The sequence below is a fragment of the Enoplosus armatus genome, chromosome 7, assembly GCF_043641665.1.
Source record: "Enoplosus armatus isolate fEnoArm2 chromosome 7, fEnoArm2.hap1, whole genome shotgun sequence".
Classification (NCBI taxonomy): Eukaryota; Metazoa; Chordata; class Actinopteri; order Centrarchiformes; family Enoplosidae; genus Enoplosus; species Enoplosus armatus.
Window position 1 is genome coordinate 9743351 of NC_092186.1, and position 18197 is coordinate 9761547.

Sequence of the window (18197 nt, forward strand, 5' to 3'; positions counted from 1 at the left end):
AGAAAATGTAATAAAGCCTTTAAAGACGTGAAAAGGTTGGGTTTTTTTTTTTTTTACCATTCTGAATGATTGAACAAACCCACTTTTCAAATCAGAAAACAGTTTAATGTAGAAAAAGTTAAAGAGGCATCCACATATTTAATAAATGTTCTTGCACATTTCTATGACAACTCATCTAGTATGATTTCTAATAAAACTAGAATTTGTTTATATGTTACACACAGTAACAAAAGGGCAACCTGATTTGTTTGACATGTGGTTATTAAATAAAAAATACATGAAAATAAATCAGGCACTTTGATCTTAACATTCATGTGACAACCTTTCTTTAGATGTTAAAACTTTTAGTAACCTGTTAAAAGGTTGTAGAAATAAAGGCCCTTAGTGTGGGCTGACCAACATCTGCAGACAATAGTTAGCTTCTGCAGGAAAAAAAATGTACAAAATGATCCGAGAGACAAGACTTTGTCAGGGGAGTGAAATAGTTTCCATGTCCTCGTTAGATCAGGAGACTCCAGCTTTAATCCTCGACCGTAACTTCAGAGTTCTGTTGCAGGACCCCATTCAAAGTCCTCCGCCTCGTCCTCTTCATCCTCTGAGCTATCGCTGCCTCGGATCTGTGTGCGTCTGAACTGGACTGCTTGGTGATGATGTGCGAGCCTGTCAAAGAGCAGGACAGAGGGGTCAAGATTAGCACATAGCCTCCTAGCCTCTGGCTTTAATGTGAAACCTGAAGACAGCAAAAGAAGACTTACACGATGAACTGAGGGCCCTTCTTCTCTTCGGCCGGTGCCTGAGGCTCTGGCTCTGCAGAGCGAGCCTGGAGGAGAGCACAGGACGGGTAAAAACAAGAACTTCTCATCGTTTTACTACATGTTACTACAAACACAAACAGCATGACAAATCATTGTTTCACAAAACTTTGGCTTAACTGGTGTTTCTGGCCATTTACTACAAATCACATATCCTTTACAACACTGACAGCCATTTTCCAAAGCGTTTATTGTTATATTAATTACTGTCCAGGCAGCCACGCTGGTCTAAATAAGAAAGGTCAACGTATACTTTAAACCTGCCTAAACAGTAAACATTTACTATAATCTTTACGTCTGGGGTAAAGTTAGATTGTTGTTATGTGGTAATAATGCAGTCCTCCACTGCTGTTGCATTCAGTAGCTGGTGGGAAAATCAAATTTAAGAGTAGGCTGACAAACAAGGGGGAAAAGGATTAAAAAGAAAAAGGATAATGTAGCTTTTTGTATTAAAAAAAGTTACTGTTTGATAGTCAACACATTTTGGCAGCATTTATAAATACACTGTAATGCAAAGTACACTAGGGCTGCAACTAACGATTATTTTCATTATTTCATTGATTAATCTGCCAATTGTTTCTCAAATGATCGATTCATTGTTTGGTGTAATAAATAAGAATATTACAAATATTCAGTTTACTACAGTTTAGACTAATACAACCAACAATTATTTACAATTGCAGAAACTAAAAGCAGGTGAGGTTTGGCATTTAAAAAAAACCAAAAAACTAATTAATTGATTGTGAAAATTGTTAACTTAATGAGCTAATTGTTCCAGTACACTTGGTTTGAGGCCTTAAACACATAAAAATACATAAAAACACAGGTGTTGTCCTTTAAATAAGATTTACCTGTTGTAATTTCTCCTCGATAGCAGACAGGCTGGCATGTTGCGGGCTCTCAGGCTGCACCTCAGGATATGAAGGCTTGTTCACAGAGTACCGAGTGGTGGGGTCGGGGGCTATAAAGTCCGGTGGTCCGTCTGAAGGGGTGGTGGGTGCAATTACATCAAGGGCACCGAAATCTGAGTCTGTGAAACTGCGAAGAGAGGGGTCGTCCTCCTCAGCAGCGCTGTGAGGCGGGCTATAATTCTCCCGGCGGAGTACCCTGGGCTCAGGTACGTGCATCAACGGCGGGACTTCTCTGAGCGAGTACGTGTCGGCACGAGGCTCTGGGTCCGTGGGGGGGCTGTGGCGCCCAGAGGCGGGCTCAGATGATCGGGCTAAAGCAGCTCCAGCTAGCCTGGAGCCTCTGGGGGTCTTGGCTGCGCTCTGACCGGGGTAAGCCTCCTCCAGGTCCTCGTTGTCGGTGTAGGCCTCTCCGTCGGTGTAGGGCTCTCCATCAGTGTCCTCCAGGTCACTGGCAGCACTGAGGTAGTCCGACTGGGTTTGGTCCAGAGCATCCAAGTCCTGTTCTCCACCACTCTCCAACTGGACCGGATAACTTTAGTTATTAGTTTGTCACTGGACAGCAAGAAACGTTTAACAAACTAAACTAATTTAAAGATTTGTTAAAAAATGTCCAATTACATATTTAAGATTTACTCTTAACTTTCACTAGTTATTTTTTACTTTTGTCACAAGGGGATGAAATTTCATAAACATTGGAACCGTAAATCTTTTCCAAAACAAATCATATACTTAAGATTTTTTTAAATTCATTAGTAAATATAAAATGTTATAAATCTATTTCTTGAAAGGTGACCTTTCTGAAAACTTTTCACAAGAAGCAACATACTTAACTAAAGAGAAAAGGGGTTACAGGTGAAATGGTCAGGTTTGTGTTTGTGTGTGTGTGTGTGTGTGTGTGTGTACGTGTGGGTCAGAAGGAGATGTGTGTCGTACCGTGACTTCAGACACCCAGACCGGTTTTGACTGTTGGAGGCGGATCTTATCCTTTAGATTCTCATACCAAATACTTGAGCTGGGCTGCAGGTCAATACGTGCTGGAGAAAAACAGAGTGTAAAGTGAGAAGTATATACATTGTAAATTATACCTTTATAGAGTGGAATGCATTTCCAGCGATAATGTGTGACAGGGACAGACTTTGTGTATGATGTGTACCTGCGAACAGGTGGCTGCAGTGTTTCCTCAGCTTCAGGGCCTGTGTGTAAAGGCGTCTGGAGCTCTTGTTGGAGTTGGGGCTGTACCTCTGCCTCATGGCCTTGACGTCCTTGCGGCTATGAGGGTCCAAGAACAGGACCATTGGGTGGTACTGGATGTAGTTCAGTCTTTCCACTGCAGTGGGAGTGATGTCCAGGAGGGGATGCTTGTCCTGGGAAAAAGAACAGGGCGTGAGGGGTGAGCAACGACGCAAACAAACCAAGATTTGCATTGTTAAAAGTGACTGAATATCAAACTGTTTATTAATTGAAGACTGGCTCACCTTCTCTGCTATTCTCCTCACAGTGTCCAGTTTAATAACTGTGGAGCCGCTGTCTCCTCCTCCACTGCGGGGGACCATGTCTGCCATAATGCAAAAAGCAATGTTTAATGTTAAGAACTAAAAAAGGCAGGGACGAAGGAGGCACAAAAGACATTTTCTTATGTTGAACATGAGTATCAGGTAGGAAACTAACCTGCCACTTCATATTCATCAGGCATCTCTCTGGCCAGCTTCTCCATGGCGATGTCATTAAGAGGACCCAGGATGACAATGGGTCGTTTGAAATTAGCTGGAGACACAAGACAATTCAGGATTATTGAAACTGTCTCAACACAGAGTTAGGACATGAGAGACATGATTAAATAAAAACGTCTTTTCACCTTCTCTGAGCAGGACTCTCTCATAGGCCGGGAATTTGCCCTGAATGGTGAGCTGCAGCAGGTCATCACGGCTGCGACGGGTGTTCTTTTCGTTCTTTTTGTTCCCTCTGAGCCCCCGTAGTTTCCAGAACTCAGCTCTCGGTCCTGACACCTGCCTGTCTCCGCTCGCCCGCTGTGCCTGCTCTATGCTGGCCAGAGTCTCGGCCCTGCAGGGGATGACGACAGTTAGAAAAAACTGAATGATGCTTCTCGGTGAAACTAGAAAATCAAAATCTCTTTCCCATCTCTTCCTCACCTGGCCTGGTTGGGGATGGTGCCTTTATCCATCTCGTGCAGGTCGTTGCCCATGCGCACGGCCAGCCAGTTGCCCAACTTCCCGCGGTGCATCGTGTCCACCACCCTGAACACCTCACCTCTGGTGAAGCTCAGACCAATGGGGCCTTCTGCCTCGTGGTCAAAGTGGGTGCGGATGTAGAAGTTGTCCGCCAGGTTGGACTTGATGATCTTCTTATAAACTGCAGAGAAGGAAAAGTTAAGATCCATACATTCGATTGAAAGTAACTTTGTCCATAATTATCACACGAGCGGCTCAGTGATGAACTTACTATCCATCTTGTTCTGAGTGCAGATTTCAACCCGCTCTCTTTTCTTGATGTTCAGGAGGAAGTTGGCCGCCTCTTCCCGTGTGAAATGACCAAAATCAACTTTATTTACCTGCGTAAGAAGGGGTAAGACATTTTTATCTTGGGCCAGATACAAGCTTTAAAAAAGTCACAGCGAACTCACTGCACTCAGATTTCCATCATTTACCATCTTAAACTACACGATCAAATTACGATTTGGTGAAATTCCAACACATCTGATTTAACTTTGACTGCTCTGAAGCTCAAATGGCAAAGAGATCAGCTGACGTGCCCAAATACGGGCTATAATCGAGCTTAAAATAGTTTCCGGTTCACGATGTTGAAATAATTATTAACCTCTACATTACAGTTGATCTTTAAAAAAAGTAATAATGAACTACTGCAAGGTGTACGACCATTATCTCACCTGCATGATCTGGTCTCCCTCTTTCATTCCCTCAGCATACGCGGGGCTGTTTGGCTGAACTCCACCGACAAATATGCCGACATCGTTTCCCCCCACGAGCCTCAGACCCACGCTGCCCTCCTTCACAAAGGACACCGTGTGAAGGTCGGAGCTGTACCTGAGAGAGAGAATTAACAATGTGTTAATTTCTGTTGAGACGAAATAACTAGATGCAAATGTTGATATTCACATGGATAAATGAACATCACTCACCCTGGATTAGGTGCTGGGTAAGAATCTGGAGGTAGGGAGTAGATGGGCTCCTCTTCAGGCTTGGCTAGAGAGAGATATGGTAACAGTGAGACTCCATGCTGGTGCTACATAATAAATATTATTCCATTATCCATTAATCTTTTATTATTTCAGTTTTTTGATTAATTACTAATTTACTCTATAAAATATCAAAAAAGATCCCATAAGCACAACACAATTCACCAGAGCTCAAAGTGTTGCCTTAATATTGAGAGGGAGCAGCTGTAATAATTTTTTACTTAATAAATTACAAGAAAATAAAGTACTTACAGTAGAGTGGTGGGTTGCTCTTCACTGAGATCCCAGACCGGAGGGTGCCAGTTCCATTAGCAGCGCGAGGAACACTGTGAGGTGGAGAAAACATCAATCTGTGATATTTGTGTAGTAACACATTTACACTTAAAACTGTACAAGAGCCACGAGAAAGTCCCTGAAGAGGTTACAGCTTATAAAAGCAAGAGAGGAGTTAATGTGCAGATAACACTGATTGGATTTTGATGAAATGCACAGAGTCGTACCCGCGGTGGCTCTCCGCCCGCTCAGAGCTCCCAGACCTCCTGAGATGTGAGAGCTGGTCCGACTCTGAAGAATCTGGAACAGACAACAGAGACTGTGGTCAGGACTAACTTTGGTCTTTCTGCTCTGCTTCAGAAGAGAGGATGAAGAGCGTGTGTGACACTGGAGAGTAGACCGACCATCAGGAGGTGGTCTGGTGGGTGATGGGACGCGACGAGGGGGCTCCTGCTTCACAGCGACTGAAGTGGGTTTTATCTCAGGCAGGACTCTGAGAGAAGAGAGTGTGTGAGATAAATAAATGTAATGAACTATAACATGTCATTTTACCTTTTTTCAGGCATCTTGTGATAAATAAGAAACCAAACAAGCATCCTTGTATCAAAACAAATGTGTTTTTGTACACGAGGAGTTGAACTGAAACATTATGTGATGCAATCCTTGCAGGAAGTCATGTCATGTGCGTCAGTGTGTGCAGAGTGCTTTACAATGAGACAAGCAGATGAACCAGTCAGACACCCTGTCAGTATCATTTTACACATCTCCACAGTGAAGCAGTAACCTACAAGGCGCAGGGCTCATTTTCAAGTGGGCCAGAGTGTGTTCTGCACCAAATACTACAGCAAATGTTTGATGGTGGACTCATTGTTTGTTCAGTTTTCATACAAAGTCTAGTTTCTGGTTTACTGAACTCATTTATTTTACTTTTGCCCACAAAAATCAAGAGTTCCATACTATTTCCAATTAAATACGCTGCTTTTCCCTTTTTTAGACAAGTTTTCCAGGATAACTAGTGTTAGTGTTGCCTGATTGACAGATATTTAAGACCAATTAGGTAAGAATGTTCAGTTTACTGTCCTCAAATCTTAAACAAATGGCCTGCTCAGGTTTCTGGTGGTTTACTGTTAACAGTGTTGGTTGAGGTTAAATTTAGGACCCCTGAAGATCTTCTTGGTCAAGTTTAGAGTTAGGTTTCTGGTCAGTCCCACAGGTCATGTTTATGACAAAGTTCTGAGCTATGAAACTTTTCAATATGAAGCAAAGTCTTCCTGACGTGTTGTCGAGAGTCAACGTCTGACGAAAGATCGCCCGGCGTCTCTCACCTGTATCGCTTGTTAGCCGTGTTGGAGTTAGTGCTGTCTGAGGAGTGCCTGCGAGGGACAGATGCGTAACTGGCCTCGGATTCGGACTCTGAACGAGCTGTGAAGATCGATAAATAAAAGGCTTGCATTGTGAAAACAATGCCACACATCAGCACATCATTTTGGATGTATTTGGCCAGTAGCTAAAAAATGTAGATAAAGTTGGTTCACAATTTTAAGATAGGGACACAAATAAAACTATTTGAATTCAAACAATAACACACATATGCTCCCTACACAGCAGTGCATAACGCTCACTGACTCAATACAAACACACACACACACTCCAACTGAAACATTATATCCAAACACACACCTTTCTGTGGTGGATCGCTGGCGACACTCCACGACGGCGGCTCCACGGCAACATCTGGCAGGACTCTGCAAGAGAAGAGAGGGAGGCGGGAGTGAGGGAGGAGGAAGACAACAAATCTCAGTTACGTTTGGAGAGGGGGGGGACCGTGGCTAATATGATGATTATTGATGAGAGGTTGAGACTGAAATGTTGAATATTCACCTTTGTGTCTCTGAGGGAAGCTCTCTCTTTGATGGTTAACTGCTTTGTAACTGATTCAAATTAACGTTCAGTTGTATTAGTTGTCTTGCTTGATTTTGTTAGGACACGTTTACTATCAATTTTTCAACATGCTGAATAAAAACATGCAGATTTGCAAGAACTGATCAATAAATCGCAGAACTCTTCTACAGATGTTTGATTGGAATATGGTTGCTTCAGCGATAAGTGTCCTCCGTTTAATCAACACTTAGCCACATACAGGAGAGGGACATGTTCAGCGAAAGTCACTTTTATTTCATCGGTTAACAACACGTTCACCACAAACACAAACACTTGGTACACAGTCGAAAACACAAATCAGGCAAAATCAAAAAGGCTACAAAATGAGCAAATCAACAAAAATCCCAAGACAGAAAAGGCTCATTTTACGTTTTTAAAAAGGTAAATAAAAAACATGTGATTAGCTAATGTTAATAATGGGAGAGGCGTGCACAGTCTGCCCAGTGTCCCAGTCCGTGACATCTTGTTGGGTTTCAGGGAGGGGGTGTGTGGGTGGGGGGGGTTGTAGGTTGGGGTTGGGCGGACCTTCATCTGTACCTGTATCTGCTGAGGGAGTCCTGACTGTAAGTGGTGCTCTGCCTCTGAGGAGGCGCCAGGCCGCCGTCGGACTCGGACTCAGAGTCTGAGAACAAGGAGGATGACAGTTAGAAAATATGGCAACAACACTTTTACTGTTCTGCTCTGTTCTGGTAATATTATTTATCTGTTTATTTTCCTTCTGCCAGTGTTTAAAACTACTAACAGATGGCTTGAATGCCACTTGTGACGTTTTATAATTAATGAATCTTTTCAAAATTAATTTTTTGATGTTTTAGAGTCCTTTCAATCAAGATTCAGGTGAACTGACCCTTTAATATGTTGGTATAAATGACTACAACTATAACCAGATAACAGCCAACATCTGTCAGCCTCTACACTTGTGTAGACCTGTTACATGTGTGTCACCACGTCTAGAGTGATTTGTGGATATATTTTATACTGCCACAAATAGATGTTACTGATCATTTCCACCATGTTTTTAAAATGCCGCACAGAGCAGCTTTCATGTTTGCAGCTCTGGCCTTAGCTTTGTTTGACTGTTGACACCTTCAGCAGCAAACACTCAAAGATTAAGCAAATATTGTCAAAGAGGTGTCAGACAAAGTCCGGGATGTGTGCCATCAGGAGGAAGTTGGATTGTTTCTGTGTGTGTGCTGACCTGGGGGTGGGACTCTGACAGGAGAGTTGATCCTCCTTGGTGGCTCCTGCCGAACAGTGATGGGGGAGGATCTCAGGCCTGCGTGAGGCAGACCAGGAAGAACTCTGGGGGAGAAGTGTGAGGAAAAGACAGTTAGGAAATTTCTGGTGGAAAAACAGATTTAATGTGTTCGTGTTCATCGGCACTGTGATTCACAAGCTTCTCCAATTGAAGGGCTGAATCGAGCTTACTTGTATCTGCTGTCTGGGCGGGGGCTCTCTCGGCGGGGTGGAGGGGAAGCGCTATGGTCAGAGTCGGACTCTGAGACCGGCTTACGAGGCCGCGAGGCGGAGGAGGTGGGGCGAGAGGTGGACCAGTTGTGGACTACAGGAGAGGAGCGAGGGTTGGGGAGGGTGGACACACCAGACAGAGTTCTGGAAAAAGAACAAATGAAAAATTTAATTTCTTAACACCTTATTTGACATTTGTTGCGTTTACATGCATTTACTCAATCTGGATGATTCTTGGATTAAAATTATATATATATAAATTAATTATATATAATAAGATTACTGGATCTTCGGGGCCTTTACTGCTAATCAAATCTGATGACATTTTTCATCTGTCCAACATTCAGAATGATCATTCATTCTTCATCTGTTTTGAATTTCATGATCAGTCATTTAGATTGAACTGACTTGTATTTGCTGGAATGATCCCTTGTGTCCGGACTGCTTCTCCTGACAGGAGGAGGAGAGGCACTGCGGTCTGACTCTGACTCAGATGGAGCTGAAGAAACAACAGTAACAATAACAAACATCATTATGGTGCTTTTATTGCCCCACTGTGTATTTTCATCTACGTCTTTTGGACTTCCATCTTAATGTGAATTCCAGCAGCTACAGAAACATTAAAACTTTGCTAACACAGTATTAAGTCACAGTTTATTCAACTTAATATCACACTCTGAAAGTAATAGTCATGTTGGGTTTTTTCTGGCGGTCTGTTAATATTTCTAAAAAAGGTACCACCATGTGATCAACAACTTATGTGTAGCTCTGCTCAGAGACAGATTCTCGTCAGAACCGACCTCTGCGAGAGGCGTAGCTTCTTGCAGGAGGCCGAGTCAAGGTGGAGCGCAGTGGTGATGAGTCCCGAGACTTGGCTGGAGGAGGTTCAGCTCTGGTTCTGGGTTTCAAAAAAAAAAAGAAAAGAAAAAAGGGGCAACTTTTTAAATGAAACTAGCATGTCAGTGGTGAGACAGGTAAATCCCCACCCATGAAATAACAGTATAAGAGAATGCAAGATTACAACAACCACTTCTACTTGTTGTTGACTACTTTTGGTGGAATGGAGCTGTTGAGTGTACCTGCGTGTCCGTTTCTCTCTGGTGGGGTGACGGGACGTTCTGTGGGTGGGGATGTCTTCGTCAATGTCTGAAATGTCTGATGGGAAACAGAAAACAACTTCAATCAGTGAGGAAATGCTGACTCAAATCCTTCATCTGTGACATCTATATTTATTATATATATTTATCTATTTACCCTCATTCATGTCATTGTCTTTCCTCTTGCACGTTGTTCAGAGCTGCTTTCACTCTCACCTCAGCCCACCATGTTCACATTCAATACCCCACCTTCCCTCCCCCCCCCCCCCCCCCCCCCCCCTCACCCTCCAGTTCAGAGCTGCTGTCTCGGTGGCGGTCGTCCTCACTGTTGGGGGCGCTGTCCTCCACCTCTGGGATGCTGACCAGGAACTTGCGGTCATCCCTGAGGACCGTCATGGTCAGTTTGCCCCTGCTCTTCTCCACCAGGTGCTTGGTCTCCAGCAGGGATAAATTCTCTGTCGTCATGCCATTAATCTGGTCAAAAGCAGACAAATCAATTCATGTGAAAATAATAATAACAAAAAAAGACTTACGGTAATATGTTTGTGTTGACAGAGGATTACATTTTGCAGGAGTCTTAATCTTAATTTTCACCTTGAGAATGAGGTCTCCCTCCTGCAGCGTTCCTTCCTTTGCAGCCAGACCTGTGTCAGTCATGTGCTTGATGAAGATCTGGCTGCCCAGCTTCAATCCATACTCTGCAGGAAGAGGAAGAGGAATCCAGTCAGAAATCAGTATTCTCCTCGTGAGTACTTCAATGTACAAACAACAACAAACTAGTTCCTGAAATCTCACCATCTGTGATTTTCTTTTTAAGAAGTGTAGTTCTGATGGGTTTTTCTACAACGTCCTGATGTGGCAGCCTCTTGTACCCCGATGACATCAGCGGCAGTGTGTTTCCATGCCCGTTGCGGTCGGGGGTGGTGCTACGGGCACGGTAACGGTAGCGGTTGCTGTCTCGGTTGTCACTGCCGTCGGAGTAGCGTCGCGTTCGCCTGGGAGGATCCTGGTCCAGCAGGTTGGAATGGGACGCGGCCCGAGACGGTCTGGAGGTTGCTGGGATCTGGATCTTGCGAGGGCGTTTCACCGTCTGGAGAGAGAAAGACGGAGAGGGCTGGAGGTTTAGAGACACAACCGAGCAGTAATGCATCATAGATTAGAAGTCGTTCGGGTGTTTTGGTTGGTGCCTCCTTCATACTCACAACATTTGCTGTCTTGCCGCATGACTTGAGGGTCTGAATGGTGTAATTAGAGTGGACATTCTCCATCGACACTCCGTTGACCATGACAATTTGGTCTTTGGTGCTGCAGAGCAAACATCAGATCATGTTTTTTTTTTTATGTAAACAGTCTTAAAAAGGTTCCTACAGTCACGTCAGAGTGATGGTAGTCAACTTACAACAGTCGGCCCATGGCCGGTCCATTTGGCAGCACATCTGACACCACCACAGTTGTGTCCCCGCTGTCTGGGTGAGGCTTGTCTTTGCCTCCTGATATGGCAAAGCCAAACCCCAGTTTGGAATCCTGCCATTATGAGAGAACAGGGTTAAAAAAGGCTTTTAGACAGACAAGTGCATGAAAGAGCAACTTAAATGAAGAGAAAGCAGGAAAGTAAGCGGGTAGCGTATGAGCATGTGTGGGAGATACAGTAGAGAGATAGAGGCAGAGATCGCACATTCCAGCGGCGTTCAGTCTCAGACAGGATAGTGGAGAGGCAGCCGGTGCTGTGGGGTGCAGCAGGGTGTGTCACTATGAATTCCTGCTGGAGTCTGTGCTGTGAAACCGAGAGGTCTGAAGTTCGGTCCAGCTCAACCCCCACAAGCTCTTTCACAATACCCACGGAAACAATACCGAAACTGCCTCTGTGCCATACATCCATGCTCCACTTTCACTTCTGTTTGAGCAGCCGCAGAGCTCAGACCAAACACCACTAATGCACCAGAGATAAAACGATCTACACTTCACATTTACTTTTGATTATATCACAAACAACCACTTACTTTGTTTAGTGTTATTGTATGTTGCTCCCATATTGTTAACTCCTCCATGCCTGGTTTCTGGAAGAAAAAAACAACAACACAACAAATGAGAATAAATGATACCTTAGCAAAGTAATAATTAACAATATGAAATTATGAATAATTAATCCTAATACATAATCCAGGTCATTACATGGAGGACAGTTGAGCCTGAGCCGAGCAGGAAGAGTGTGCGTACGACTCAACCTGATCTCGGCATGCTCACACCTGTCTCAATCCTGCCTGACCGGTCTGGAGGAGGGGCTACCTGCTGTGTGTGTGTGTGTGTGTGTGCTCTTAAGTCCCTGCGGTGCTGACAACATATAACACCCAGGGCTTGTTCAGTTAGCATACACACACAAAAACATTGTATAGAGACAAACAGGGCTGCAACTATTTCCATTATCGATAAGTCGGACAATTATTTTCTCAATTAATCGATTCATTGTTTGGCCTATATGTATATATTAATATATATGTGTGTATATGTAAGCATCACTTGGTCCTGGAGGCTGCTGGTGAAATATTAGAGCTTTTGTAGACAGTCAAGCTCTCAGTCCTTCTGAGAGTTATCAGACACACAGATGAAGGTGTACACTGTTGTGACAGATGTCAGATTATAAGCACTGTTACATAAAATGTCCTCTTTACTCCTTCATCTGTCTTGAGCGGATTTTTACATTTCTGTCCAAAAAACCCAAACCACTAATTAACACACCAAACCACAGACGTTTACTTTCTGCACTAACATGACAAAATGCCTCTCGAGTTTATCATTTTTCACATACTACTTTTCAAAAGCAAACCAAACAAAAGCAACGCGTGGGCTGGCCGTGGATTACATACCACAGAGAGAGGAGGACAGTAAGAACAGATAAAGCCAGCAAAGAGACCCGTTTTTTAATTTCTATTAAGTCAATCTTAGTTTAACAAAAAAATGTTAAATGGGCAGAAATCGCACATACGATCACCACAAAAATCCCAAACTCGCTGGTGGAGGTTACCACGAGTGCAGGTGCACAGAGTGTGACCTGTGAACAGCAGAACATTTGTTTGACCAAGTTAATCATAAACCTGAGTGACTGACCTGATCGCTCAAATAAAAGCTGGATTTTCTAACTGCATGTCAAGCCATAGTTTTAAACTGAACTGACACTGAAACCTGAAGGTGTTGCCATTTGATATTGTAGTTATTTCTTATATATATAGTTAGTTAGTTACAGCTAACTAGAGCCAACGAGTCAAATAAGGATAATTAGCCGCAGTAACGACTGAATCAAATAATGAACAAACATGATTGTAAAACAGCTTCATAACTTCCCTACTGAGAAAACTGAAGAGGACAACTTTGTCAACATACTGCTACAACACTTGAGTGCCGAGCAAACTTATTTTCAAACAGACTAGCTGGATCACAGCACAGTGGTGGTACAATCGGTTAAACTTTAACTCTGGGTGTAGGACATGACGATAGTGATGAATGTCAATGTTAAACAGAAAATCAAAAAGTCACTGTTGACATGTATTCAATATTCGTCCATCACTGAAGTCAAAGAACGAACATATGCAAATAGTAGTCGAGCTATCAGTCCTCAGTCTAGGGAATTTCCTAAAAATAGGCTCTAAAAAAACAAATCCGAGTAATGCTGTCTAAAAATCATTCGTCTCAATCACAAACTTGACAATTTAAATGAATCAGGCGGTCACAAACTGAGTAGTCTAACTATATAGTTGCACTGCAAAAGCTCCTGTAAAAATCTGACATTTATTGAATTAAATTTAGCCAGAAAAGTAAGAGAGGTCAAGACAAGTAACAAAGTTGACAGTGATTTACTGTCTACTGATGGGAGTCTGGTTGAAGCCCACAGTCCTTCCAGACACAGTGCAGAACATTTAGCTTTGGGCTCGTACATATCAGAAATCATTTATGTCCTTTGTTCATTTTTAACAGCTCTCTTTCTGGCAGTGGTGTGCAGTGAGACCATTAATGCTTTGTATTCCTCCCTCTCCACTTACCACGTGGTCTTTAAACCTCACTTCCATTTCCCACTGGGATTCCTGAGCTTAACAAAACACCTGTGGCCTCCGGAGCTCAATGAACAGCCAGCTCTTTATATTCCATATGGCAGCACCAAAAGCAAAACAATCACAGCTCCCACAGTTATCCAACTCCAGTTACTTCCTTCTTGGATCAGCTCTGTGAGGACGATGGAAACCAGATCCTCCTGCTGAAATTATCTGTAATGTGACCAGCTGTGGTGTTTGTCTCTCAGCGGGGAGAGAAGAAGAAGAACATCTCGGAGAGACCTCACCTGCAGCGTTCCTCCCCCACCCAGCCTTTGCCCTTTCTCACAGTCGCTCTCTAGTGCCCTTCAATAAACATGGATTTAAGGTGGAGCTGCAATGCCTTTCACAAACCCCCACACACTGATATCAGAACAGCAAAGCGTCTTAAATGTGACAGGTACTGTAATCACAGAGAGGTATGCAGTCCTGCATCAGTCCAAAGGGATGAATATTAGCCAATTCAAAATGTTACAAACATGACTTTGGAAACTCAAAATGGTATAAAACAAAGACATACAAGTTATTGAACCACAAAGTTCAAAGTTGGCTGCTTTCAAGTAAGAAAAAATAATATTTTTCTGCACATAAAATTATATATCCTGCCACTACTTAATCCAACCTTCATCTGAAATCATACTGAAGTTTATATACATCTCCTTGTAATTCAAAAGGAAAGGGAAATGTATGCAAATTATGTTTATTTTCATAATCTGTTAACCTCTTTTCAATTCATCTAGAAACCATTTAATAATAAAATGTACAATAATGACAAAATTGTAATTTATTACAAGTAGTAGTAGTTATTAGAATTGTATCTTCCTAAAACCTACAGTATGTATATGATGAAGCCAGACTGATAGATGGGTCAGTTTTATAAACAGATAGCTCATCCTTATTCGTTATCAGCAAAGAATTGCAATACATAAAACAAATACTACAAAAAACATCATCAGAATTTTTGGAACTCATCGATATCTCAGAGATTCTGTGATGTTGAGGCTTAATTTTATAATGAAATGAATAAACACATTACATTTCTAGCATTTTTAAAGCTGTAGCTAACTGACTAATTGATGACTTGTCTCAGGAGTACCTTATTGGAAACTTTTGGATCTTAACTAAGATTAAAAGTAAAGCTCTGTGGGCCTGACTAAAGCTTTGCCAGAAAACATACATTTGTAATGATGGAGGAAGGCTCTGTTAGGGAGGGGGGGTGCTGTTACTGTAACTGTAACTATAAAGAGTAACTGCAAACCGATCTAGTGCAATACAAATAAATTAAGATGCACAAACAAGGACTATAACAGCACATGCTAGCATGAAGAGGTTGAAGAGTAAACAGGTTGTTGCTACAGTACTATCCATCCACTCACAGGCACCACCAGCAGTGGTGGAGGAGGCTCCGGAGGCACAGAGCCAAAGTGCTTCAGTAGTTTCATCCGCTGCGTCACATTCATGATGACAACAGTGTTGTGGTCTTCCTCTGTTTAAAAAAAACACCTGCTGACTAACTCAAGTCACTTTGGTCTGACTGATGCAAACGCACAAGAACCTCCAGAGAGGTTGGTGCAGGGCAGTAAATGACCATGTAGTCTGTATCTCAGCCGCACACAGTCACTGATGGAGGTCTGTAAGTCAACAGAAGACAAACAATCCACTGGAGGAGGCCACAGCCAGAGGACACTGAAAACTATTCAACTGGAAAATGAAAAAACAAGTGACAAATTGACATTCCTCTGCTTCCAACAGATAGGTCATGTGTCCGTCACCCCGGAGTGATGATCTCTATCGTCTATTATTCCCTTTCTGATGGGTTCATGAAGTCAAATAGGTCCACTTGCTCCCACTGTCAGTGGTATGTGTGCGTCTTGGTTAACTTGTACTCTTTCCCACAAGGCAGCAGCAGCAGGTCCCAGGCTGCTGGCTGAGTTTCAGTCTGCTGGGTGCTATGGTTACGTCGGGGGAATGAGAGCACTGGGCTGTTAATAATTGACGGGGTGTTTGCTGTGCTATAGTGAGTAAAGTTTCCTGGGTTCCTACACAGGCCCTGCAGTGTTTGAGGGTCAGGAAACGGCACTGTGGCAACACAGAGCTTTGACTCCTTCAGGGTTAACATTCGTGCACGGGCGTGCTGCAGACTTTTTCTGTTTGACTCTGATTATCGGTGCCCTGCCTTGTCAAGATTACAGTCACAGTGACTAGTTCCTGACTTGTTTAGGAGGAGGAAGCACAAAGGGGAGGAGCAGTTATGTACCTGAAGGGTACATTTTGGCAGTTTGAAAATAAGTGGCAGCTCCACAACAGATGCAAGATCCTTGGCTTGGGTTCAGCCAGGTGGGACAGCTGGCCTCTGGTCAGCCTGGACAGCAGTGCTGAATTATTAACAAGTCTGGTGGCAAGCAACCACTACTGTTACTAACACAAACACTTAACAAAAGGTGTGCCCCCTCTAGCAGGTAAATAACTAGCCATGAGTCAGGACTTCAGTGTGTTCAGCAGTACAGTCGCCTCTGTTTCTTTAATTTAAAGCTAAGGCCACTCCTGTTGGCCAACCAACATGCAAAGCACCAACTCCAGAGCATCTTGTTCCAGCACAGGTCAGCACAGAGGATATTTTTAATGTGGCGCATAACTGGAATTCTTCAACAGTGCATCATGCAAATAAGCTGCTCTGGTAAATATTAACGACTGAGACAGACGTAAAGCCTTGAGTGGACTTTAGCATACAGTTGTTTGTGGTTAATGTGGAATAGCAAAGCTCCCCTGTGTTAGTGTGGAGATTTGAAAGACAAATACTCCAGAGGTTTACAGAGTGGCTGTAATTACACAGGCCAGGGCTTTGTAGCCACCACTCACAGTGGCGTTACTTGTGGCATGTACTGTCAACAGTGTTCAAGTGCCGCATACGCACACTTTATAGCTACCTGGACTCCCATACAAATGTCTTTACTTGGCACACACGCTAAGGAAAACTTAATCATAGATGCACTTTGATTCACTCCTCAACAAATCAGCATGTTTAAAAATACCTTTTGAACAAAACTTCAATAAAGATGACGAGAATACAAATACAAATGGTGCTTGCTGTTGTTTAATATTAAACCAACTGGACAGTGAAATGTAACACAATAACAAGTGCACCATGTGTAACGTAAAGCTACCTGGAGGGTAATGGAGCATGTTGCTCACACTCTCAAGCACATAACCTCAGTCTGTCAGTGGGCAAAAGCCTGTTAAATACGAATAGAAATAAATGAGTCTGCCTTTTTTTTTTTATCACGTATATTAATTTGAGTTGGACATGGCATCAATGTGATGACGTACTTTGATTTGCTGGAGAGAGAATTTGATCCCTTTCACCCACACAAACACACAGTGATGCAGAGGACGGTTCCTGACAGAGACCTCTGATCATAACAGCGTAATTAACTGCAGGATTTAAACACAAAAAATCCTGAAAGACTTACTTAGAGCCTAAATCTGGGACTCACATCTTTAAGCATCTCTTATGTCATGGGGAACTTTCCAGAACAGCAAGGCCTTAGAGTCTAAATGCACTAGGTCGTCCTCAATCAAACAGTGTATCAGTAAATACACTGTCTGGAGTCGAGGGGAAGGAAGACGCAGCTGTTTGAGAATGCAGAGTCGAAACTATTGTGAAACTCTCCGGCAGGCAGGTAGAAACTTGCATGTGTGGCAGAACCAGTAAGGTGAGGATGAGGAAAGTGGGGCTTGCAGCTGACAGTCACCAACCCACCAACACACACACACACACACACACACACACAAATACAAAACAGAACACACATCTATGCTATAGCTAGCTGAGTAATTCCATCAAAATACTCTGTACATTATGTAAACAACACACCAAAATATACAAATGAACAAACCCCACAGCATGATAACAACCACAGTGGGCATCTAGGCCTATAACTGTCCACAGTCAGCTCATGATGAGGGAATAATGGATGAAGCTATTGGGCTTTTAGTCCTGTACATATCCAGTCATAAGCTATGGGCCTGTATATGCTCAGAGCTAGCTCAGTGGCTAGCTGCTAAACCTTCTTGAGGTGAGGTTATGGCTGTCTAATATACACAGAAATATATCGTTTTCTTTTAAATGCCTTCACTAAAAGGTTTCCCTTGTAAAAATGTTCCTCTCCAACTTCTCCTTCCCCTCCTCAGCCTGACGTGAGCTGTTACCTGTGTACCAGGAAACATTTGACAGCAGTGAAGCTAACGTACCTGTAAACTGCCTCTCTGTGGGCTGAACCGCGCGTGTCCGTCACTCTCAGACGACTCGTCCCCAAGTTAAAAAAAGAAAAGTCCTCTTTAAAGTCTCACTCGCTCGCGTTGACTGCTCCAGGAGTTGGAAAACTGTCTCCTAAATCTTC

The 18197-nt window shown here is 43.1% G+C and overlaps 1 protein-coding gene across 2 annotated transcripts; it reads right to left on the reverse strand.

The window, feature by feature from the left end:
• Nucleotides 1-98: 98 nt before the first annotated feature.
• tjp3 (tight junction protein 3) lies at nucleotides 99-18156 on the reverse strand. 2 transcript variants are annotated; one of them, XM_070909085.1, is made up of 30 exons: nucleotides 18049-18156; nucleotides 11716-11772; nucleotides 11115-11239; nucleotides 10918-11020; nucleotides 10511-10805; nucleotides 10310-10413; nucleotides 10000-10189; nucleotides 9698-9773; nucleotides 9419-9516; nucleotides 9027-9117; nucleotides 8580-8762; nucleotides 8350-8453; nucleotides 7689-7773; nucleotides 6891-6955; nucleotides 6536-6632; nucleotides 5615-5703; nucleotides 5438-5510; nucleotides 5190-5263; nucleotides 4881-4944; nucleotides 4629-4785; nucleotides 4184-4292; nucleotides 3874-4093; nucleotides 3579-3784; nucleotides 3392-3487; nucleotides 3199-3278; nucleotides 2877-3087; nucleotides 2657-2757; nucleotides 1664-2242; nucleotides 756-820; nucleotides 99-660 (listed from the first exon to the last, which is right to left on the reverse strand). In XM_070909085.1, the coding sequence occupies exons 2-30, from the start codon at nucleotides 11761-11763 to the stop codon at nucleotides 540-542; spliced, it is 3909 nt and encodes a 1302-aa protein (XP_070765186.1). In that variant the 5' UTR covers nucleotides 11764-11772; nucleotides 18049-18156; the 3' UTR covers nucleotides 99-539. The 2 variants fall into 2 exon arrangements, with proteins under 2 accessions (XP_070765186.1, XP_070765187.1); XM_070909086.1 differs by lacking the exon at nucleotides 18049-18156 and adding an exon at nucleotides 11888-11964.
• Between the last annotated feature and the right edge of the window lie 41 nt (nucleotides 18157-18197).